Source organism: Sylvia atricapilla, chromosome 17 (genome assembly GCF_009819655.1).
Source record: "Sylvia atricapilla isolate bSylAtr1 chromosome 17, bSylAtr1.pri, whole genome shotgun sequence".
In the NCBI taxonomy this organism is placed as follows: Eukaryota; Metazoa; Chordata; class Aves; order Passeriformes; family Sylviidae; genus Sylvia; species Sylvia atricapilla.
The window spans coordinates 4020594-4045591 of record NC_089156.1 but is presented as its reverse complement, the minus strand read 5'-3'; the positions used below and the strand labels follow the sequence as shown (position 1 = coordinate 4045591).

Here is a 24998-nt window from a genome sequence, read left to right as displayed (position 1 = left end):
AGACAGTTAAGTTTCTGCGATTGTAAGGGAAACATGGCATTCCTTAAAGCTGAGCCTCCTCCCTCGGGTTCCCACTGAATGCCTGAGAGATGACAGCAGAGGGTGTCTCCAGCAGGCTCCTATTAAACAGGAGGAATTAGCACGGAGGGAGCAATAGCGAGAGCCCAGTTTTGACCACAGAATGAGCTTAAAAAGCTTTGCATCCGCAGCAGTTTGCAGTGTTTTTACCCACTGGCTTCACACAGCTCCTGGTCAGGGGGTTCCTTCGCCCTCGTGTTGGCGCCTGCACCTGCCCAATGCGTGAAGGGCTGTGCTGGGAGGGCAGATCAGCTCCAAACAAAGTGGTGAGGCAGAGCAGATGATCCTCGGGAGGGCAGCTGTGGTTCAGACAAACTTAGAACTGGTTTGGTATCCCCAGCTGGAGTATGTGGACAGATGGAACAGATACAGGAAATGGGGGAGAAAGGGGAAATATTCGTGTTTGTAAAGCTCCGAGGGGGCTCTGGATAGTTCTTGAGTCCTGCAATCCCACTGCTATTTTTAGCCCAGTGAGTGGATGGCTTTGGGGAGCGATTTGAGGCGCTGGAGCCGGCTGTGAGTGTGGGGAGAGGACAAACCCGTGGGCACCCGGCAGCTCAAGCGATGTGGCAGCCACCACCACGCCCTTTCCTGTTCACCCCAGGGCCGCGGGCAGCCGTGCCAGCCGCACTGCCTGAGTGGGGAAAAGGAGGGGTTTCCAAAGTGCTGATAACCCACAGCATTCCTTGGGAAAGGGGAGGTGGTGAGCAGCTCTGGTGATGTGTCTCCCCATGAGCCAAAAACACTCCCAGAAGTTCTGGGAGCCGCTTGAGGGGGGTGGAGGGGCCGGCTTTTGGCCGTGCCTCAGCCTCGTCCCCTGTTAGAGGCAATATTGACTTAAGGAAAGAGGCACGGAGCATACTTGGCATGGGTGTTCCGAGTTAAAAATTGTCAGTCTGGGCAAACAGACCTTGGGGTGATCGGCAGGAAAGCCGAGTGGCTGCTCTGCGTTATTACGGCTCCTTTCAGGACACGGCGTGACCCGGTGGCTGTTCGGGGCACTGAACACCCGGCTCGGCGGGTTTGGAGAAGCGCTGCAGGTTTTGGAGCTCAGTGCTTCAGATCAAACCCATTTCCTTCTCGGTGAGGTGTTTGTAGTGCCTCAGTGAGTCAATAAGCTGTGCATGTCAGGAATGCACCTCCCAGCTGAAGGTGAGCGATTGGTGTGGCTGTGCTAGAGGTGATGAGATTAATTAGTCCTTCCCCAGGTGAATTTGAGCTGCAGAAATAAGATACACGAGATACTTAGTCTGAAATACCACTGTGGGGCATTTTCAGATGGGAGTGGGATCCTACATATGACTCACCACAGGATACGTACCTTGATCCTTAATTTTGTAGCAGTGCCTAGTCAGAATAACCAGTAGTACCTGGCAGATGTGAGCCACATGTGCATTCTACAAAAGCTGCTGTTCAGTGGCCGGAAGCACCTGATTCACCTGGGTGAGATCACAGTGCTGTCTGTGGTCAGGTTCTGCTGAGAGTATGGAGGAACAAGGAAGCTATTTCTCTATTAAAATATAATAAAATTCGAAAGAGTAGAAGTGTCCTAATGAATCCATCCCCACTATGGCAAGGTCCTGTTCTGTGTCTGGGGAACAGCTCTGCTGTATTACAGAATGGGTCAGGTTGGAAGGGATCATCTGCTCCAGCAGGGTGATCGCAGAGCACGTGGCACAGGATTGTGTCCAGACGGTTCTGGAATATCCCCAGTGAGGGAAATTCCACAGCCTCCCTGGTCTCTGTCCCGCTGCTCGGTCACTGCACAGTGAAGAAGCTTTTCCTCATCTCTAGGTGGAACTTCCTGTGCATGTTTCTGCCCGTTGTTCTTGCCCTATCTCTTGGCACCTCTGAGCAGAGCCTGGTCCATGAACGCGAGCCCAGGTGGCCACAACCCGCTGAGGAGTCCAACCCCGCCGGCGGCACAGCCTAACCCCGTGCCCCGCGCTGGTCGGGGCCGGGACTCGAACCCGTGACGCTCCGAGGCGCAGTGCCCGCGTTGGCCGCACGGGGGCGCGGCGGCCCCGGGGCCGCCCGGAAGCGGAAGCGCGGCCGCGGTTCCCGCCGCGGTTGCCGAGCGGCGGCCGCTCCGTCCCGTCCCGCCCGCGGCCATGAGCGCGGCCGGGCTCGTGTCCGCGCCGCCCGCAGCCCCGCCGGGGCCGCCCGCCCCCGCCATGGCCCCCGCGCCCGACTACTACGAGGAGGAGGAGCTGGAGAGCGCCGAGGAGGAGGACGGCGAGCGGAGCGCCCGGGCCCGCGACTCCGACGAGGGTGTGTGGGGAAGGGGCGGGTTGGTGCCCGGGGACGGGGGGGCGGAGCGGGGCTCCCGTGGGGGTGTGGGGTGAAGGGGACCGTCCGCACGGTGTTTGGGGAAGGGCTGGGGGCTTAAAGGGTTCGGAGCCGCGAGAACACCCGAAGGAAACAAGGACCTGTCGGGTTGCAGCGGTTCCCCGCGGAAAAGTAAAACAGCGAAGCCGCTGGAGATGTGGAGTTGTGGCTTCCCAGGTGAGCAGGAGGCAGTGGGATACGGGAGACCGCTGAGCAGGGGTGCTGAGTGGGACAGCAGAGTGAAAACAGTGGAGAAATCCAGTGTATTGGCTGTATTTCCGCGGTGTGAAGGGGGAAGGACGCAGCTAAGAGAGAAGGTGTGAACAGAAGTATAGCAGTGCAGGGGGTGTGACAGTACAAGAACCAGAGAGCGAGGGAGAAGAGGAAATTGAGTAAAACCCAGAGTATCCAGGAGTGCAGAGAACATAAAGTGACAGATAAGGGAGATGTAAAAGGATTCTTGGAGAGTGGCTGTTGCTCTCTAAAGCTGCAGAGCCCTCCATCCGCTCTGTCCTCGTTATAGATGGGATGATGTGAAAGATACAGAGGGTGACAGGGTCAGTGAGGGCTCTCCCAACAAAGTATAGGAGTCCTTTGTGGTGGCCCAGACATTTAAATAAATTTCTTGCAGTTAAAAAACTAATTGATTTGTCTTTGATGCGTTGAATTTTTCTGAAGTTTAACCCATATTTTGAGAAAAATCTGAGAAAGGTCTGATTTAAGAGGCTGGGTTCCCCTTCCATGTGTAGGGAATTAGCTGTGGTTTGGATTTCTCAGCTGTACCCTGTAAAGTCTGGAGGCACTGATCCCTCTTTGAACAGGTAATGGATTCTTGGCTACTCATGTGTTAGAAATAGAAGTCTGAAAAGTCCTAGCAGAAAACGAGCAATCCCACAGTGATTTACTTTATTTACAGTTTATACAGTCTACTTATAAAATGCAGCTGTCTTTATGGCAGGGCTGGTATTTGAATGTTGAAGTACTAAGTGAAGTGTAGCCGAGAAGTTCAGATCCCAGGCAGTGACTGCTCTCTTTGGTGAGACCTTTGTGGTCAACCCAAGCAGCACTGAGTGGGTGGAGCTCCAGTAACAGGTTTGTGAAATGTTTTCCAGAGTCTTTAGGCTGTGTTTGTCTCACCTGTGTGTGAATATTAATGTAGAGCCCCTTGTCTTAAATGGGAAGAAATTCCCAGGCTCTCTGAAGTTGAAGTTGTTCATGTAAAGATGCACTGCAAAACTCACAGTTGCAGAAGGTGTTTCATTTCCCTTCTGAATTCATCACTCAGGTTGTCTTTGATGCTAAATTGCCTGAGGTTTGGGGATTTCTTTTTTGTTTGCCTGTTTCCTTGTTTTTAAATAATTTACTACTTAGTTTGGGTTTTTTAAAAAATACTTTTTTAATTTTAACAAGTTGTTTCTTGCCTCTGTAGACACTGAGGATGCCAGTGAAACAGACCTGGCAAAGCACGAGGAGGAGGACTTTGTAGAAATGAAAGAACAGTAAGTAAACCATTCCAAATACAAATAACGTGATGTTGTATTTATTTGTGGGTTTAGGGGTATTTATTGCCTAAAACTTGGCGAAGTTTTGGGCCAAGATTTGGAGTTTTAAGTGCTTACCCCCATGGAATAGCTCATTAATCCATACATTTGTATTTCTGCTCTCCCTATTACTTTCTCTCTTCTATATAAATTGAAGGATTTAAGGGCTGCTGCTGTTTAGGGCAAAGAAATAATTATGGGCTTTGGGAGCAGCTGCAAATGGCTCCTGCTGCAGACAGAGTCTTCAAATAAAATAAAGGCTCTGCTTTAGAGAAGCTAAGGAAAACTAAGATGTTTATCCAAATGCCTTAAACAATTGAATTCTAATCCTGAACCAGAAATGGACTTTTGGGAGACTCAAAATAGTTTCCCCATGATGTTCGGGAGCATTTGCAGTATTTTGAGTTCTTACTTACTGGCAGAGGCCTGTTTTAAGAAAGGTCAGGAAGACTTGGCCAATGTTAAACCACAGATATGTGGTAGAAGAAATGCAGGCTTGCAGCAGCATCAGGAATAGACTTTGGTGGGTTTTTTTAAATAATGTGGGGAGCTAATACACAGCTAATAAAACTTGACATAGTGCAAGAATGATTCTGCTGTAAAGTTTCTGATGTTTGCAGATCTAAATGTCATTCTGGATTTCTACATAAAAAAAAAAATTTCATTTTATCCCAATTTTTAAACCCATTGTAGAATCAAAGAAGTGTCAGAATTCTTAAGACAGAGTGAGAACTTTTCATTGGAAAAAAGTTCTTTTAGTTTGTAGTTTGTTTGTTTCCTGAAGTTCTGATGAGTTTTTGATTGTGTAAACATGTAACTTCAAGAGATGGTGGAATAATCTGTGTGTGCTTGGTGCTTAAAGTTTGCTGCTGCGTTTGCAGGATGTATCAGGACAAACTGGCATCTCTGAAGAGGCAGTTACAGCAATTGCAGGAAGGTAAGCTTTGAAGAGTAGCTTTGTTTTTTATTTTCAGCACTTATCAAATGTCATAGAAGGTTGGGGGTTTTGAAAGATGGGAGCAGCATCTTTCGCTGCATGTTGGCTCTCAGCTGTGCTGCAGAGTTAAAAATGTCAGCTGCTTCCCATCTTTTCTCCATTTGTAGTTAAGCCTGTCTGCTAAAACACTTCTTAAAATGAGTAATCCACTTTTTACAAAAGCAGGGAATGTGCTTTGAGGGGTGTATGACTCCCTGAGGATATTTAATACTTGGTAAAAAAATGCAGTGGGAATCTATAATCTGTTTCCATTAGGTACTCTTCAGGAATATCAGAAAAGGATGAAGAAGTTGGACCAGCAGTACAAAGAAAGGATACGAAATGCAGGTAAATGGAATTTCTCTCTAAGACACTGTAAATAACTTAAATTTGTGTTTTGTATTACTCCTGAAGTAAAAAAGAGGTAATTCTGTCATTTAAAGAAAAGGAACTTGCTGAAGCAGAGATCTTTGGGAACATTGTAGGTTTTTTTCAGAGTCCACCAAACATGACAGGATCTACCTTGGTTATTTTCTTCCCTCGAGCACCATTGTTTGCTGACTGATAAACAGTTTTAGTCTTCATTTGTGTGAAGCAGCACAAGTAAAAAGATGATTCCATTTTTATCTGCATACCCCACAGTGTCCCACTTTGGTTTGTTGCTTTGTGGCCCTTGCTGAAGCCTTTGGGTGCCCTCACTCCTGCGTTTTTCAGGAGTGGGAAGTTAGGACGTGCTTTCCCAAAGATCTGTTTGTGAACAATGCATACGGAGGATTTGCTGCTGGATCTCTTGTTCTGACTGACTGTGACATGGAATGGGCTGCCTGGACTTTGTGTGCTGCTCTGTTTCCAGGAGCAAAGGCCCAGGTTAATTTTTAAAATGCCCAGTGCTTGTTCTTTTGGGTGTTATGGTGTTGCTGCAGAGGAATGGTTTGGGAATCAGCTGCTTGCTCTCTTTCTTATTGCCTTTCAAGTAGTTTCTCACCTTGGATATTGAAGCAGGGCCTTCTGTAGAAGGCATTATGTGGATATAGGAAATACAGCTGCTTCTCCTTTAGCAAGAGAAATCAATTCTGTATTTCTGGAAGTGCTTGGGAAGGTAAAGGATTTGCTTGAGGAACTGAAGTGGTTTGAACAACTTCTTGTTAACAGGAACCTGTCTCCTGAGATGAATTTCACTAATGATTTAGGTTGGAAAAGACCTTCATATGCACTAGAGCTGCATCCTGGCAAGTCTGGGCTGTTTTGATAAAATTAAGCCTAAGTGCAAATTGGTATTTTTGGCCGGCCACGGGCAGTGCTGCAGCAGCAGAGTTCTGCCACAAGAGGGCAGGTGGTGATCACTTGGAATTCTGTGATTAAAAAAATCCAACTGCCTTGCACTACAGGAATGAGGGTCTTTTATGTTTGTCTTTGCCATGCTGAGGTTTATTAAAACAACAGTTTAGATTTACCTGCATTTGATTGTATACATAATGCTGCTTTCGTGCTTTGCAAAAAAAAAAAAAAAAGTTTGATTTTTATTGCAGCATTCTTATATTTGGTGTATGTCTATTACTGTTTTTTAATTTTTTTTTTTTTTTTTAATAATGGAGTAGTACAGTGTTGCTACTGCAGCCTTCTCCAAACTGAACTGAATAGTGTGGAATAGTGGAAGCTTTTCAGTGAGGTGACAATTTGTAAGAAACTTCTGGTAACAGTGTATTTTTGTGGAACTTTTTCATAGTCAGTTTATTTTCAGCATAAAGCTGTGAAGTCAGAGCAGAGGTTGGATAAGTATGTGCATTATTTGCTTCACTGCTTGTCTTGGCTGCAATATTCAGTGGCTTAAAATGTTAAAGAAGTAATTTTGTGTAGCTTTGAAGGTAATAAATTAAGTCTTTCTTGTGTTTCAGAACTGTTCCTGCAGCTGGAAGTAAGTACTCTTAATTTATCAAAAATATGCATTAATTAGATGGAAGAGGCATAAACCTTGTTTCATCAACCAGTATTTGGGCTTGTTTTCTCAGAAGGCTTTAAAGAAATTTTCTTCCTCTAGCTGACTGGTTACACTCGAGATGTAGTAGAGCTTACTGTTGGTATTGCCTCAAGTAACTTCTGCACTTTGTTGTTAGAATAGAATTAAATATTTGCTATTGGCCTCTTGTATCTGGCTGTGGATTGGGCTGGTCAAAAAAGAGTGTTTAAGGTGATAAGTGCTGTTTATAAATCAGCAGAGCTCTCTGATAGGGACTTGATTTGTTATGCAACAGAAAAATGTCTTTTTACAAATATTCTTTCGCCAATATAATAGCATATTAAAAGTCATATTTAGATGTTTTTCTGTAGACTCTGAATATCGATAATCTTCAAAACTTGGACCAGTTGTGAACTGAAAAGCTGATCAATAAAGCATTTAAAAAGCTGTTGTGATGTCATTAACTTGAGTCCCTAATTAACCTTTTTGCTCCTTGGGTTTGCGTTAGACAGATCAGGTGGAGAAAAATTATGTGAAGGAAAAGAAAGCAGCAGCAAAGGAGTTTGAAGATAAGAAAATTGAGCTTAAGGAAAATCTGATAGCGGAGCTGGAAGAGAAGAAGAAGATGATTGAGAATGAAAAGCTAACCATGGAATTAACAGGAGGTAAGGAAGATAAGCACCTGTCATTTGTGTTATCCACTCTGCTCCAGCTCAGGAAAAGAGACGTAAAGATGGCAGTGCTGGTTTACACAGACAGCTGGTGGGAAATGCCAACAGGGGCAGAGCACAAATTGATGGTCTTTTAATGGAGAAAGCAGCTCAGAAATTCAGTGGATTGTTAACAGGTGAATCAGGCAGTGTCAGTGGAGCAGAAGGGATGATGGGCTTACTTATATGCAGGGAAAGAGACTGCTTTGGTTCCCTGACCTAGCAATAAAACTCTTGAGATATGTCACAATTGTGACCTAACCACTGATGCCAGGCTGTAAAGCTGTGTCCTTTTCTCCCTGCAGGAGTGGGTGGTCAAGTAGTTGAAGAAAGCCAAAAAATAAAGTTGAAATCTGCTGCTTAAAGCCAGAAATAAAAAGATTTGTGGGTTACATTTGTGTCCAAGCTGTAGAAAATTTATATTAAACGGAGAGATCTTTTTCAGATGGTTGGTACCCCTGGTGCCTTGCAGTGCTCTGTGATAATGGACACAGGGGAACTGAATCAGGGGTTAATTACTCCTGCAGAATTGCTGTGATACTGAACCAAAAGTCTGGTTTGATGCTGTTTCTGAGAGCAGCTCTCTCACTTCATGGACTGATAGTGTGGTTTTGTTGCTGGGGCCTGTTCATGAGTTACACCCTTCATGTATTTCTTGCACAGTATCTACAGGTTTTATATAATCTAATAATTAATACTCAGAAGTGAGAATTCAACCCTGTTTTGGTGTATTAAATGGTGCTCTTGGCTTAGTACAAACTCTAGGGCTGATGTGGACTGGAAAGCATCTTGAGTAATGTTTCCCTGGTAACTTCTTTTATTTATGTATGACATCTGGTGTCATGGTCATCCTTGTTCACTCTTGAGATGAGAGAAGGAATTTGGTGTATTTTGCACATGCAGAGCTGCTCAAGATTTTCATGTCTAGAGGGAGCTAAAGAGGCTTCCCAGAGGGTGATTCAGGGGTGCTTAGAGATGAGCAAATAAATGTCAGCAGATAGAAAGGGAGATGGGATGATGTGTTTGGCATTTATGATGTGGTCTCTTGGCTGCCAGGTCAACAGATCTTCATGAATTTAGGAATGAGTTGTGAGAGTTTGAGTGGAGCTGTTCAGTAAAGGTTACCTGTAGGCATTTGGACAAACTAAGTTCAAATAATTACTTGGTGTTGAGACTGGTTCTTAAGTTTTTAACAGACTTTCTTCTTTTTTCCTAGTGCATGTGCTGCAGTTCACTTCCTGTCAACTGCTTCTCTGTGTGTTATTAATTAGGCTCATTTCATTAATCATTCTTTGATAATCTGAATTTAAATACTGTTTGTTTGAAATCACTCCAGCAGACTTGTATCAGTCTTCAATGCAGAAATTTTCTCTAATCTTTTGACAAAGCCATTTTTCTGCCTTGAAGATGAGAGAGCAATTGATTTGTAGCTGATGTTTTACATGCTATTAATGATCCGAGTTGGGCTGGGAAAAAGAACTCCACGAGCTTGGCCTTTTAAATCTGTTCCCAGGCAGATAGCATGAGCATGAAAGGAATTTGCCTTGAATCCTTGTAGCATCATTGTGCTGCTTATCTCTACCTGGAGCAGCTGTAACCATGGCATTGCAGCAGTGGCACAGAACAGTGACCTGATGGAGAGAGAACTTGGATTCACTGTCAGCACTTCCATGCTGGAAGCTAGCAGCAACAACAACAACCAAAAAAAACCCAAAAAATAAATCCAATTTGCTGTATGAAAGAGGGAAAGATTATTTTCCTTGTGCTTTGTGTAGAAAGCTGCTGCCTACTCCTTTCTCTCTGGTCTTATCAACTCTCCAACTTCATTACTCTACAGATTCAATGGAAGTGAAGCCTATTATGACGAGGAAACTGAGACGGCGACCAAATGATCCAGTTCCTATCCCAGACAAGAGGAGGAAACCTGCCCCTGATATCCTTCCATGGAATCACTGTTGTTGGGTTTGCAGCCCCTGTGCTACCCCCACACCTTTGTTGTTTTGTACAGCAAAGAAAAGGAAATGAAATGCCAGGGGCAGATTTTAACCTGGGAAATACTGAAGCACAACTGTCACGTATAATGCGTGCTAAGACAATACAGTACAATACACAGTTATACAGTACAATACACATATAGAAACCAGTGTTTGGAGATCCCTTGTATCCTAACTTAATCATTACAGTATCATGAAATAACTTTTTTTTTTTTTTTTTTGTCAGTGAGAGTAGTTTGAATTTTACAGGCAATTTATTTCACAAAAGAAAAACTTGGAAAGAACATTAGATATATATATGCTGAGATAATTGATTCCATAGATAGTAAATGGCTTTTTACATGAGCCACAGCTTTTCTCATTTCAAGACGTGACAAAGCATTTACCAGAGAGATCATATTTGTCATATCAAAATAGTTTTTCCATTTCTGATAGAAGCTTCAGATCTCTAATCCAGAGATGCATAGCAAAAGCAAGGATGCTAGATTTGTTCTTTGAATAAGAAAAGAGGAAGATTCATCTTGTTTTCGTGTATCAGAAGAGACATAAAAACATGTCTGTGTAATCCATAGGATCTGCCTTGCTGCATGTCTCGGAATTAAAATATTCCTTGGCTTCTGGAAATATGTTTTTAGCTCCTCTGTGATGATAGGCACTCCTTCTATTTGTGTATTAAATTCACCTGGAGAGGAAAGCAAGGATATTTGCTTTGCAGAGGCTTCTTATTAGATTCTAAACTTGTATGTCTTAGATTAAAGAAACTACCTGAGTGACTCTCATTTTCTGAAGGTAATAACAAGCCTTGAACTTTTAGAGTTCATGCAGGATGGTCATGAGCATCTCCAGTTTCAATTAACCTCTTTCTGGTTGGAGATTCTGTTCATTCTTTCAGGAAAAAAAAAAGTCATTTATTAGTGCCCCTATCTCATTCAAAATAAATGAGTTTCATAGTGAACATGACCTGCTAATTGAGCATGATACAGCAACCACACCATGAAACTCTCTGCCTTTGCTCTCTGGGAGAGGATTGAAGTCCATCACAACCAAAATCCTTGAAATGCAGTCCAGCAATTGTTAACTTTAGTTTGAATACTTTGAATTCTTTCAGCTAAACACTTGCTGTGAAGAAACAAAAGTACAGCAGGGCTCTAATAAGACTGTAATACACTAATTTTTATTTTCAGAGGTTTGGGGTTTGTTTTCAGCTGCATTGTAGGCTCTTATTTATCCCCATCCACACAAAGTTCTATTTGAATAGGTTTAGGTGGGATTTAGCTTCATTGTAGAAAACCTGAAGTGAGTCTGGTTTTTCAGCTTACAGATTCTTCTCCACAGAAATACAAGATGAAAAACACTGAAAATGCTGGTGCTTGATGCTTCCATGAAGTAAATGTCAGTCCACTAAAGGTTTTTCATTGATGCTTGTATCTGAGTAAGTTAAAATGATTTTGCACTCTGCTGCTAAGATCGTGGAGATGGACTTGCATTAATTCCTCTAACAAGAAAAAAAAAGCTCAAGTAAGACATTTATTAAAATCCTAGAAACCTTTTGGCTTATATTTACTCAAGTGAAATGTCATTGACCTTTAATTTTTAGCCTTGCTTGTGAAGAGCTTATGGAATCCTTAATTCTGGATACCTCAGCTAAATTACTTGTTGACTGATGAGCAAATAATGGAAGACCTAAGAACACTGAATAAGGTAGGGATTGTTGCTTGACTGTATATCTTCATTTTAAAGAGAAGGCAAATGCTTTCTCCTGGAGAGAACAGAGCTCTCTTTAATGTTCCTTTTTGAGACATGGGACTGTTTCATCCCTGTAGGCTTTCTGAAGTAGCACAGTAAAAGATTTAGCAAGATGGTATCTCCTTGTTTTAATTGAGGCTTAATTAACCTAATTTGAACGACTGTCATCTAAAAATGTTACCTTTTGTGTGAACCAAGGAATGAGCTATGTTAAGGAGTTTCTTCCTCATGGCTGAACAGATGTCAGTGTGTTTTTCTGGGAGATCACAGGCTGCCTTTGGTTTAGGCCATAGTGTGGGGTAGGATTTTTCATTAACTTTGTTTTCTCCCTGCTATCACAAGACTTCAGCAAGCTGGATAGGGGGCAGTGTGCCTGTTTATAATTTTTCTAGTTTTGATTAACATCTTGTTTTCTTGCTGAACACTTGAAGGCTTATCTAATTTCTTAGAATATAAGCTGTTCATTAAGGCATTTTTGAGGATGGTAGTGGAACACTGGTTTTATGCCAGTTGTTAAGGTTTCTCTAATGATTTATCTCCTGTATTTTGTGTACCCTGAGAAATGTTGTATCACATTCAAAACCAGTGTGTTAGATGGGTTTGACTCATTGGAGTGGGTTATCTGAATGCTCTCAAATTCAGTTTCTTGGCCTTTTGGGTCATTAAACTCATTATCTGCACCTTTGGCTGTTTAGAGCACACTGCTCTGGTTATGTGTGATGCCACTTAACAGAGCATTTAAAATAAGAATATTCAGAGCATGGAAAGTCAGACATCTGAAGTTATCACTGCAGCTTCTGTGGCTCCTCTCAGATCTCTAACACTGCTTTGCTCTCTTCCCATGTAGCTTAAATCACCCAAGAGACCAGGTGAGTTACAGATGGAGCTTGTTCACAGGGGTGCTGCTCTGAACAGAGAAGGGTACTGTAGATGTTTGGCTGTGCAGTTTGGCTGTGGGATTGCTGCTATTTGTGTGGTGTTGATGTTTGTCAGGGATGGGAAGGGGGGGCATGAGCATTTTGGTGGCTGAAGCACTTGGGCATGGGAGGATCTGACTGGGAAAAGAGGTTTTCCATTATATTCAGGTGCATTTGAGCACCTTGTCTGCTTGTCAGCTCCACTGAGGGATTGACCACTTACGGTTTTACGCCTCCAGCTCTCTAGATGTGCCTATACACTTTATTTCAAGACAGAGTGGGAGTAACTTGGCTCAGTAATTTTAACCATATTTAACTAATTTACTGTGGTTTATAACTAAAACATAGTGTCCATCACTTACCCATGAATGTTTTTTCAGACAAATGTTGTATTTCAGTGAATATTTTAATTCAAGGCCGAGGTCGAGTTACTCATCACAATATATAACATTTTCCCAATGCGTATTTGAGTTTGCAGCTTTCTCTGCTTGTTATTTCTGACCTCATGAGCTGCAGTTGTGCAGCCAGATGTGCTGCTGTGAGATGTGCTGGTCTTTAAGCAGAGTGTCTCTCCTGTCCCCAGCGTCCCCCTCCTCTCCCGAGCACCTCCCAGCCACCCCAGCAGAGTCTCCGGCACAGCGATTTGAAGCTCGGATAGAAGATGGCAAACTCTACTATGACAAGAGATGGTGAGGCCTGGGGAATTTCTGTTCCCATCACTCTGTGTGTTGTGCTGTGAGGAGGCAGAGGCTGCAGACAGAAATGGCTCTGATCAAAGAATTGTTGGTGGGCAAAAATGCTTTTGGGCAGAGGTTTGCTGCTCCCTCCACGTGCTCATCGTGGTTCCAGTGAAGCAGAGGTGATGATGGGATGTTCACACCCTGTAGGCTTTCAGAGATAACTGGTGGCTCCAATAAGAGGACACTTGAATCTTTCCCATGGCCCACTGTGGCACTTAAGAAGTCAAACCTAGTAAGAGGTAGGAGAGGGCGCAGTGGGATGTGACTGAAGCTGCCCAGCTTGGATACTGACACTCCATGATTTGCTGTCAGCAGCACTCCCATTCCTGAGGCTCAGTGTTGTGGAACATGAGCCCAGCATTCCACAAGGTGGCAGGAGAAATGTCGTCCACCAGCTGCTCAGGATGAAAAATGTTTCTAATAAATCCAAATAACCTTTAAAGATCAAACCCACCTGGGAGAGGCAACTTCAGAATTGCTGATTGGATTTCTCTTGGTTGAGTTTTATGGCCGTACAGCTGTACAGGCCTCACAAAACACAAGGAAAATATTAAATTCTGCAGAGGAATCTTAGTACGTCTTAAACTTAATCCATGAGACTTGCAAACCTGGATAATCAAGGGGGTAGTCTTGAACTTCTTGACCAGAAAACAATTTGTCTTCAAAAAGTCATCTGCTTATTTGTAGCCTGCTTCAGTTTTCTAGTGGCTCATAACAACAAGTGATGAGTTTGTAATTTTATCACAGAAATAGATGTGAAGCTGATTTTTTTTACACAGCAATCCCCTTGGCCAGTTGGTCAGTTTTTCCTTCTGACTGAAGTTGGAGAGTTCAGTGTACGCAGCTCTCATAAAAGCTGCTCCCTCAGTTTAAACATTCATGAAGGATAAAGCAGATAAGAACTGAACAGGCTACTTATTCCACAGATTTGTCAAGTGGGGCTTTTTTTGGCTTTTATAATTTTTGTGTGTGTGTAAAGTGACTGTCCCCAGGATATATTTGGATGAATAAACTCTTCTTCTAGAATTTTGAAACATATGGAGTACTTGAAAAGTCTTCATGAGTAAAAAAAGAAAGGGGAAAAAAAAAAGGCATCTGAAGTAATCTGTCAGTAAAGCTCAAAACTTCCCATTAAATTTAAAACCTGGAAGAGCTTCAGTGAGCCCAGAGTCTCACCAAAGCACCAGATCTCTCTAGCTGGGGCATAAACAGATGTTTTCATCTTGCTGAATTCACTTGTCATGGGGGTCTTGCTGACAGGAATTCCAGCTGTTGTCTTTCCTGGCTGCCTCGTTCTTATGCTGTTTTAAGATCAGTATTTTATATTTTTTTGGTTGTAATAATCCTGCTTACATTTTTTGATTGATAGTAATAGTACTTATGCAAAGTAGCTGGTGTTTTAAAATAATGAAATAACTCTTGGTAGTGGGAGGGTGATTCTTTCTAAGGTGCATAAAGACTGCAGGCATGCACAGAAATCCTAAAGCTGACAGCCCAGGAATGACTTTCTGTTTCCTGATGCAGCTCTGCATGACAATTACCTGAAAACAGGGAATGTTTAGGCCAGTAATGAACCCCCTGAAGTCTTGCAGAGACATTTCACAGATGTTTCCAGAGTGGAGTGTTTCAGGTGAAAGTGGAATTAGACTCACGTATTTTTATCCTCAGAGCTCTGTGCTCCCCCATCAAATCCTAAACCACAGTTTCACTGTAAAGCAGCCACCTTTTTGTTCTTAGCTTTGCTGCATACAATAATGCAGAGGGATTTCTTTCAATCTTCTGGTGGAGTTGCAGTTGGAAATCTTGGCCTTTCAGTAAAATATTTTATAGCAGGAAATGGAATTATTTCTGCTTGCCTCACTTGGTGTGTTTTGCCTACTGCAACAGCAAGAGTTGTTTGGCTCTGCTTTCTTGAAAGCTAACTTAAACTCCATTGCATTTTTCATCTGAGATAATTTCCTCAATCCTATCCCTCTCTGGATATATAAACTTGGCAAAGGGGTGAGACATGAGCAGGTAACTGATGCCCAGGGTGCTGTGCCTTCAGCTGCCCTGTCTGTGTGAGCATGGAGCGTGAGACAGCTGAGACAACTCCTCAGTGAAACACTGCTGACTTGGTTCTTTGCCTTTCCTGGGCACAATTAGCATTAATTTACTGATGGAAAGTCATTCATGGTGTGAACTCCAAGGGCTGAGTGAAGCCTCTGACACGTGTGTCATCAGCTTTGGCATTCACTGGGAATCAAAAATTGAAAGTGAGGAAAAAATATTTCCTTGTCTGTGTGGGCACAGCTAACGCTTGAGAGCTGTTGTTTGCACTGGCATCTCCTGCACTCCTGCTGATTGTACAAGATTAAAACTCTTGCTTAAGCTACTCCCAGCATGGCATGGTAGGGCACTGCTGGACTGAGATTTTTGTCTCATCTTAGTGAGGCCTGGGGTTTCTAGTAGCTTATTGAGTTCCCCTGTATCAATTTATGACATCTGGACTCGCTAAACTGAGATGTTTTTGGCTCAGATTATTGTTTCTGGAACCCAGTGACATTGTTTCTGGCAAAATGAAGAAGAAGGACACCTGTGTTTTAAAACACCAACCATTGTTTTCAGAGTTGCAGGATTCGTGGATTTTTTTTTTTATTCTCTCTCCCCCTCCATGGGTAATGAGTATGTTTGGAAGGCTCAAAGCTGACACTCATTCCAGTTACTGGCAAGCAGTGTGAAAATTCTGAGTGCATCAGCCAGTAGGAAGAGATTGTTGAATAAACCACTGGTAGACTTCCACATGTACAGTATGGTTACTGTAGAAGTAACTGTAAAGTTTAAATAAATCCATGCAGTTTGCACGTGGCAGTCAGGCTGTAAGGGGGTTGCACTGGGTACCTACTGAGGGAATATCTGTGCAGGGATCCTGCAGCTTGAATTGCCCAGATAAAATCTTGATTAGGGGAAAGGTGGAAATACAGTCATGCTTTTATAACTGTAAAGTATTCTGGTGCTTGCTTGATTAAGATGATTTACTTACAAATCACCTGTTCTGGTGTAATTAGTTCTGCCTATGGAACAGAATGAGGCAGAAAGAACAAAGTGGAGTTTTGGGGCTGGCACACTGCAGCTCTTGAGAAATGTGGGCTGTGAAAGAGGCAAGTCCATGGAATTAAACAGTTCAGAGTTGGGAATTTCAAAGTCTTCGTTTTATGCACAACACATTAAGAAAAATGTAGAGCTTAAAATATGATCTCAGATGGGATGAAATGGATCTGTTTAGTCATGGCCTCCTTATGGCAGATATTTACAGCTCATTACAGAGTCAGTTACCCATTAGTTACCATTCTGGGTATTTTCAAAAAATAGGACAGTGTTAGAAATTTGAGGTCTCATTAAACAATGCACAGAGTGCACTGATTGAGGGTAATTCACTGGTGGTGGTGGTGCTCTAGTAATTCTGTATTGGGGAATAATTTGAGTATCTGTGATTTGCTCTGTCGTATTTTGTCAGGCAAAATAAGGAGTTGTCTTCTGAAATCCATCCTGTGTCTGAAATGAGAAAGGCTGCTTGGATTAACCCTTGAAGCCTGGGTGTTTTGTCAGTCACTGGTACCCCTCGGCTGTGGCTGAGGGGTCTGCCTCTCCCCCTTGCAGTTGTGAAATCTGTTTTCAGTAACTTTCAGTGCAGAGTTGAAATTGAATTAAGAACCTCCTGCATTTCAAAATATCATTAAATGCAGAGTGTGTGTGTGTGTAATCAGATTACCCACTATCTTGCAAAGATGGAGAAAGTGCTGTGGAAAGAAAGGCTGACTTCAAATTTACTGTCTAGCTTTATCAAGAATGGGTTCATGCATTTCCTTTTTTTAACATTTGTGGGTTTTTTGGTTTTTTTTTCCTTTTTGCAGGTACCACAAGAGCCAAGCTATTTACCTGGAGTCTAAGGAGAACACGAAGATCAGCTGTGTGATCAGTTCTGTGGGCGCCAACGAGGTTGTGGCTGCTTTTGTTTGTCAGCACAGGGGTGGGAAAGACATGGCTTTTAGTAAGGGCTAAAGATTGATACCTGTCTGGTGTGTAAAGAAGCCAAGATAAAACTGACTTGGGAAATCTCTTTTTGAGATGGGAAGAGACTTGCTTGTTTCTGAAGGATAATCCTGTGTTTTGCAAGCTCCTGCAGCAGTTGGGCAAAGGGAGCACTTTGTTCTTTGCTTGCAGATTCCAGACACTTCAGGGAAAGAAATAATAGACTTGAGTGCACTTCTCCTCAATCAGCCAATAAAGGAACTTTAATTTGTTGTGGCAGCTAAGGGAAAACACTTTATTTTCCCCAGAATGAGTTGCATGTGGGATCTGTTTGTGTCCCAGCTGTTCCCTTGCAGTGGCAGTTGTGGCACTCAGTTGGTTGTTCACATAAAAACAGTGGTAGTGAGCTCATGGGTGCGTTAAAATTTGTTTAAAATTACTACTGTAATTTAGCAAAACTAATGTATCATTCCATCATACTGTGGTGGAATATAAAATTGGGCATGTTTGTTTCCTACGGTTGCTCAAAGTTTATGGGGTTTTGAATTACTTTGGCAAGCAAAACATGCAAAATCCTTGGAAATGTTGCAGTTGGGAGATGATTATCAATGACTGTTCATTTTAATTTCTCTGGAGAAATAATTGAAGTAGAAATACAGGCAAATACTAAATTTATTTTATATTGAGGGGTCCTGTTAATAAAGTCAGTTTATAATTAAAATAATAGAGTTAAATCAATTTACTTACCAGGCCTGTAGATAATATATCAAAAAAAAAAAAAAGGTTAGGGTAAATCACAGGCCAACATAACTTTATAATCCTTTGCAGTAGGAAATACTGGACATCCTTCCTAAAATACTACAGTACTAAGAAGTGGATAATTTTTACTCCATGTATTTATTCAAATATGTTGAAATGCATTAAAAGGATATAATGCAGAGGAAATTGCTCAGACTTGATTTTGAAAGTACAGGTTTTTAGATCTATAAACACCTTGAAGGTGATTTCAAAAACTCTCTGGAGTGGCTGCCTCGGTGGCAGCAATTTGTCCTCTGGAACACATGGTGTGAATCCTTCCATGCAGGTGTTTAAAAGAGAGGCCCTTTTATCTGCAGACACAATTTTTGTGGTACGTGGTGGGAAATGCTTCATGGAACAAAATCAGAAAAAGCTTTTCATATGACTAATAGTGACTTGTCTAGGCAAATCCCAGGACAGATAATTTTATGATCTTTGGATCTAGAGAGACTTAGTCTTGATTAGGCAAAGCTCAGTGCCACGGCTCTGTTGTGAACTGTCGCAGGAGGAACCTGCTTTCCTGATGGTGCTTGAAGGAGTAATTTTTCTTGAGGACTGTTTTGAGCAGGAAGTTAAGGAGGTGAAGTTAGACAAGTTATTTCATTTTCTACTCAGGTTGGAGATGCCTCATGTGGGGAGGGAGAGGGGATTAACCTCAGTGATCTGTGCCCCCTGTGGTGTTCAGCTCTCACACTAAGACACAGAGTTAATTTGTCTGTGTAGCCCTTGCTGCGAGTTTTCCCTTTTGCTCCCCATTCATCTCCCTGCCCCATTCTTTCTGCCCTTCCTCTCCTGCAGATCTGGGTGAGGAAAACCAGCGACAGCACCAAGATGAGGATCTACCTGGGGCAGCTGCAGCGGGGCGTGTTCGTGATCCGCCGGCGATCGGCCACCTGACTCTGCTCTGCCCAGCCTTGTCCTGGTTTTTATCGGATCACCAAACCTCTGCCAGGGGCTCACAGGCTGCTCACTCCTCCCCGCAGCAGGGAACAGTCCTGACCTCTGACAAGACACTTTGTGGCTGGCCACATAATCCCCAGTAGTCCTTTAAACCTTTAGCGATGCCCAAGCACTGCCCTGGACTATTTCTGGATTTTGCATCAAGCTTCCTGTACGCTCTCTTTGTATTTTGGGTGACTGTTTGAGAAGACTTTGCATCATCCTCCTTTTCGTTGTTGTTTCGTGGTGCACAGATGGGACTCGTGTGTCAAAACCATCATCATCATGTTTCTCTTGGAGTCAGACCAGTGGAAGAAGCTTTGCTTGTCGAGACCTGAGGTTATTCGTGCTTTTTGGCCTTGTTTTCCTGCAAAGCTCAGGATTTTGGGCAAAAGATGAATCCTGCCAGGTTTCAGCTGCAGCTGATTCCTCCAGAATACCTGGTGCACACCATCAGCTTTATTGGATGGACTGTTGAAAGACTGGAGACTTTCTTAGGATGGTGTGCACAGCTCAGAAACTGCTGAAAATACAGTGATTTTAATGTAGCTCAGAGTCACGCGTGGTTAGTCAGAAGCTTCCGTTTCTCTTCACATTAAAAAACCCTTCAATAAACAAGCAGAGTATGTCTGTTTGCTGATATAATTACCTAGGATAGGTGGATGACTAAATTAAAGGAATAATTACCTGGATTTTGCAGACAGCAAGGCTGTATGAACTCTGTGTGTGTCTGTAATCACTCACAGATGCAGAGAGGCATAAGATCAAGTTCACTTTTTCTACTGATCAGAATCACAGGTTGTGGTGGGATCCTGCTGACAGGAGGTCTGTAGTCTCCTCCCAATGAGCCTGGTACAGAGTAGGAAGTGGCCTTGGCATGCTGCTAGCTGGAACCTTCATGCCCTGAAATGTTCTGCAAAGAGCTCCCCTTGAAGGCTGGCTGAATTGCTGGAGGTACCCCTGCGTTTCTACACTTGCCCTCTTGCAGCGCAAGTGAAAATGCCCAAATAGTGACATTAAGGTGCTCCCCAGGTGTTTGAAGAGCTGCCTCTGGCATTCCTTTGTTATTCCCAGTCATTTGCTGCTTGCTGAAAGCACCAATGCCATGTGTGACTGCCTTGGCAGGAGGCACATGGTACCCTGGCTGTGCTGTCACATCTCTGCCTTCTGTGCAGAACAGCTCTGTGCTCCTTCTGATTACTAGTCAAAAAGTTGTAAATTTTGTCTTTCTCAATATCTGTCACTTTGAGGCATCTTCTGGTTTTGCTTTTGAGCTGCCTTCTTGCTAACATCCATGCAGCCTTTTTTGGTGTCTGGATAAATGGAGTCCAGGGAGGGGAGCTGCAATGGCTGTGCCCATTCCTTTCCTGCAGTTGGGTGGCAGTCACACCCCAGAAACTGATGCCTGTACGTGGGTCTGGAGTGGAGTGTGATGGCTGAGTTTGTGCTGTGACTGAGACACCTGACTGGATTTTTGCTGTGTTTGGAGGTTTGGAGTGGATCTGGAGCTGTAGCAAGGAAGGAGAGGGTGTTTCCCACCCCCTGACAACGTGCCGTCTCTGCTGCAGCTTAGTCAGGCAGAACGCAGCAGGCTGGATTTTGTCAAGTTAACAGCTCACTTAATATAACTTAACATTCTCTGCACATGTCACAGGTTTTTGATAAGGTGATGATGTACCAGACAGGATTTGTCACTGAGTTTTTAAATGAACATCGTTCTAATAATACAAAGTGTTAAGGAAGTAGCAGGATTTATTTCCTGTCTGTATCACTACATATATTTGTGTATATATTATCAATACATATATTTGTGGGAGTAGCTGGGGAGTGTTTTCAGTGCTGGGGAGATGCTTTGCCAGCAGCCATCTGCTGCCGTGGTGTTCCCTGCTCTGGGGAAATGTTGGGAGTTAACAGGAGAGAGCCTGGGATGTCAGTGTGTGTTGGACAGGGAGAGGGGGCTCCATGAACTGATGGTGAATCAGGGCACTGCTTCTTCATGGAAGTTGGCAAACCCTGATCTCCAAACTCTCCCACACCAATCTCAGGCCTCCAGGAAGGGTGTGTGAGGTTTGTACACCTTCCTTCTGTCAGAATTCCTTGCCAGTTCCCCCAGGGTCAGCCTTTGGGCTGTTGATTTCTGCTTTTGGCAGCCTTGAGTAGGGATTGCACTGCTGTAAATGGCTCAAACTTAACTGCTACACTGAAGGAATTTTGTTTATAGGCTACTTCATCCTCAGTTTCGTAATGAAATGAGAGTCTGCCTTGCCTCTGTCCATCACCATAAAGAGTAGATGTGTCTCACAGAGTACATGAATATTGTATCCTGTTTTTTTTATCCTGGCAGGCAGTTCTCTAATGGCCTGAGCCATTTGTGAGGCTGGAAGTGATAAAGTGCAGTGCCTTGCTGTGCACTCAGGGAAGCAAGTGAGCAAATGCATTTTTTATTTTTTTTTTCAATCCTAAAAGGATGCACAAGTAGTTCTGTGGTAAGGATGAGGCATGTGGAGATCAAGAGTGGAGACATGAGCTGCAGAATTGAAGATTTCCTGCCACGGGTTGGAAAAATAGAGACAAGTTACTCAAGGAGATGGACAAGGTCTTGCTTGAATTCTAGGAGAAAATTGGCTTTTCTGTCTGCTCTTTGCCTGCTTATCATCAGTCTTGAAGGATCCCAGCCCTCTGAACAGAAACAGCTTTGCTGCAGGTATGAAACAATTTAATCCTCATTATGAACAGCATTCAAAGTAAATTCAGGAAATGGTTTTAACTCGTCGTTACAGTAATTTTTAAGGAAGGTGAACCTTCTGCCAAAAATAGACTTTTATTGAGGGTTAAATTGCAGTTGGCTGAGTCATATTAAGCTTTTTTTTTTTTTTTGCCTTGAGAAATGGACTGTGATGTTGATATGTGTAAAATAAAAAACTCTTTCCTCCCTCAGCCATTAGATGTTCCAATGGAAGGAAGCCAGATCAGGGAGCCAACTTCCAGGGCTTTTTTTGACATCATTCTCAACAGAAAGGTTTCCAAAGAGGCTTTTTTAGTTTATGTGCTAAATTTTGTAAAGAGACAAAGGGATTTAATGACAGAAACCTTAATTGTTTGACTTGTTTTTTGTAAATTTCTGGGGAATTTTAAGAAAATAAAGGTTAAGAAAGCAAGAAATAGCTTTGTGGATAACTGAGGTTCTTCCCCCTTCAGAAAAAAGAAAAAGCAGCATTTGGAGTCTTGTTCCACAGAAGCAAACACTGAAATATTCAGAAAATCTGAATGAGTGTCTAAGGTTTACTGTTACTATTTTTAGTTTGCCCAATTCTAAAACTAAGAATTTAATATAGAGTGAAGTATTTAGAAAATAAAAGAATGCATGTTTCTGTTTTTCTATGATTTATTGAAATCCTGTTGTCTCTGAAACCTCAAATCTCATATAGTTAAAGAATTCCAGTATTGTAATGTTTTGCTCAACGTGGAAAACTCCTTTAATATTAAACATCAGCTCAAACTTTGGGAATGCCAAAACCATCTTGTAATACTTAAGTGCCTATCACTTTACAGTGGAGTAATTCTGTTTATTTAGATTTCTCCTTTTTAAGCAAGAATGCTTTTCTGTAAAATCCAGATTTTAATTTTTAAATAGGCATGAAGAACAACTTGGGTTTATGAAAACCAAACCACACACCCCCCCCCCCAAATGTTTGGAGTATTTTTTCCCCTCCAATGTGATGCTAATAAATAAGCAGAAGGGGGAGAGTGGCTCAAAGAAGCCTTGGGACCAACATTGAAATGACATTTAGGTGACAAAAGAAATGCAAAATATTCTCCATGGTGTATATCTAACCAGGATGGGTGGCTCAACTCCCCTCACATAATTAAAATGCTGAACAGCAGCACAGGAAGAGTTACTTAAGCCTTTGGTTCTAAAATAGCAATGCTCTGAGCAAAGCCAGGCATTTGTAGGGCTTTGGAACCGAGAGCTGTAACCCACGGGAAGCAGCTGCTGATTTATTCCATCAATCTCACATTTGAAAGCTATCAGTTCTCTGGATGCCTCAGGTAGCTTTTGTCATTTTTCATTTAGTTCTAATTTGCATCCCCATGTTCTGCCCCGAATTCTTGAGAGGAGGGGGAAAAAAAGGCAGAATAGTGATGAAATGTACATTATTTCATTTTATTAAGGCTCCTTATTTTTTATTGAGTTTAGGATTCTTTGGAAGGTGGTCACTGCCTGCAGATCTCTGCAGGTTTAATGGCCAGCCCAGGTCATGAGAGCTAACAAGTATTAACAAAAAATAAATAGAAATGCAGATCCAGGGGAAAATTTGGTGTCTTCAGTTCAGGTTTCTGCTTAAATTCTGTTTGGAATTGGTGACTGAAGGGTTTTTAAGTGAACAGGCTGGTGGCACTGGCTGACATAGGTTTGGAGGACAGGCTCAGGACACATGGATGGAGCTCCATGTCTGCTTCCATCATTAAATGAGGAGGTAAGTCAAGTTTTTTGTTCATTTTGGGCTTTTCCCCCTTTTCGTGTTTGATAAACGATTGATTGATTTCTGTCACACAGTTGAGGGCCGCTGCTGATCATGTCAAGTTCCTGTTAACACTAAAGAATTACTCATTTTGGAGAAGAAATAGCCTTTTGTTCATGATCTAAAATTTAGTAACACTGCCTAAATAGCCACAGGAATATTTTTTTCTGAGGTGATTAGAGAAGAAACATTCCAAACCTCGCACATCATGAGGCATCACGCAATGGGGAAAGCTCTGAATACTGATGATACTAAATCATGTAAAGCAGTTGCACAAAATGGGTAGAAAAGCAGGAGGCAAAGATTCTGTTGGAAAGGATTTCTGGGATGGTAAAAATCTCATCCATTGAGATTGGGAATTGCTAAAGCAATTGGTTCAAGACTGTCTGGAAAAGTGAGACATGAAGGAGAGGTTTGACCTGGGACCCAGGGATGCTCAGTCTGTAATGGGACCTCAGCATTAGAATATTGATTAGGTCTCATTTTGGACCAAGCCTGGAGTTTTGCAGTTCAGGAAAGGGAAATAAAACATGACAGGGTTGTTAGCAGCACTGCCTCAGCCTCTTGGTCTCGTTCTCCCCTGAGAGAATTCAAAACTATTGATTTGTTCCCTCTTTCATTGAAATAACAATTTTGGGAAGAGCTTTGAAAGTCTGGGTGAATACAGAAACACAGTGTCTGTCCCCTGAAGATGGATAAACCCTCGTCTGTTCCATGGGACAATTGGTGGCAATCCACTGAGTGGCTCTGCCACAGCAGGGCTTTGCTCCTGGAGGATTTCATCCATCTGGGTAGGCACAGGTACTTGTCTGACATTTCTGGGTGCTGTGAAGTATTTAGCAGATATTTTGGGCTGCAAAGCTGCAGTGTTGGTGCTTTCATACCTGGGCTGCCTATGGGGTGTGGAAGGCAAATCCTGGACTGTCTTTGGAGAGAATCATGGAATCACAGAATGGTTTGGGTTGGAAGGGATCTTAAAGATCATCTTCCACCCCCTGCCATGGGCAGGGACACGTTCCACTGTCCCAGGCTGCTCCAACCTGGCCTTGGACACTGCCAGGGCTGCAGGGGCAGCCACAGCTTCTCTGGGCACCCTGTGCCAGGGCCTCAGCAGTGCAGTGAGGAGTCTCTGGAGCAGAGAGCGGGGCCGAGCACCTCTCAGTGCTAATCTGCCTTTCTCGGAGAAGTCTGAAGGTGGTGTTTGCTCTGAAATCCCACGAGGGCCAAAGGGAGCATGAAGGATGCAGCAGGATGTGCTGGGCTGGCTCGTGCCAGCCTCTGCTACCCCAGTGCTGAGGGCCTTGGGGAGGAACCTCATCCACCTGCCTTGTAATGGATGTGAACAGCCTCAAACACAGGCTGTGGCCTTCCTGAGGCCTGCAGTGCCTCTTTATCTTGTCACCAACCAAAGGTATCAATAACCCGCACGGCCTCCGAGCCGAGGGGTTTCTCCCCATCCATCCTGCCTGGCAGCTGCTCCATCTCGATTATGCCTCAGCTCTGCTCTCTCTCTCTCGTGTTCCTGGGCTGAATGACAGAGCAGAGCAGGAAGGTGCTGCTGGTTGGGAGCATTTCCTGCCTGCCTAATGGGGATGTAATTAATGGATGCAGCCAGCCAGCCGAGCAGAGGCACGAGGCCTCTCCTTCAGCCACCCAACCGTGCCGTGTTACACACCCTGCTCCGTGCTGCTCTTGCATATCCGCTGAAATTCTGAGGCACTGCTACATTTAATTAATGTG

At 43.3% G+C, this 24998-nt stretch overlaps 1 protein-coding gene across 1 annotated transcript; it reads left to right on the top strand.

Moving 5' to 3' along the window:
* Positions 1-2124: 2124 nt before the first annotated feature.
* SUDS3 (SDS3 homolog, SIN3A corepressor complex component) lies at positions 2125-19353 on the top strand. The gene is made up of 12 exons (XM_066331353.1): positions 2125-2349; positions 3836-3905; positions 4829-4884; positions 5200-5271; positions 6819-6838; positions 7389-7545; positions 9428-9523; positions 11224-11285; positions 12178-12199; positions 12831-12936; positions 16881-16965; positions 18595-19353. The coding sequence occupies exons 1-12, from the start codon at positions 2190-2192 to the stop codon at positions 18691-18693; spliced, it is 1005 nt and encodes a 334-aa protein (XP_066187450.1). The 5' UTR covers positions 2125-2189; the 3' UTR covers positions 18694-19353.
* Positions 19354-24998: the final 5645 nt, after the last annotated feature.

Bases quoted from the DNA above. Each gene is read 5' to 3' on its own strand.
- SUDS3 (XM_066331353.1), top strand. From the start codon at position 2,190: ATGAGCGCGGCCGGGCTCGTGTCCGCGCCGCCCGCAGCCCCGCCGGGG. The intron at 11,286-12,177 runs GTAGGGATTGTT...CTTCCCATGTAG, and splicing joins ACCTAAGAACACTGAATAAG to CTTAAATCACCCAAGAGACC. The intron at 16,966-18,594 runs GTTGTGGCTGCT...CCTCTCCTGCAG, and splicing joins GTTCTGTGGGCGCCAACGAG to ATCTGGGTGAGGAAAACCAG.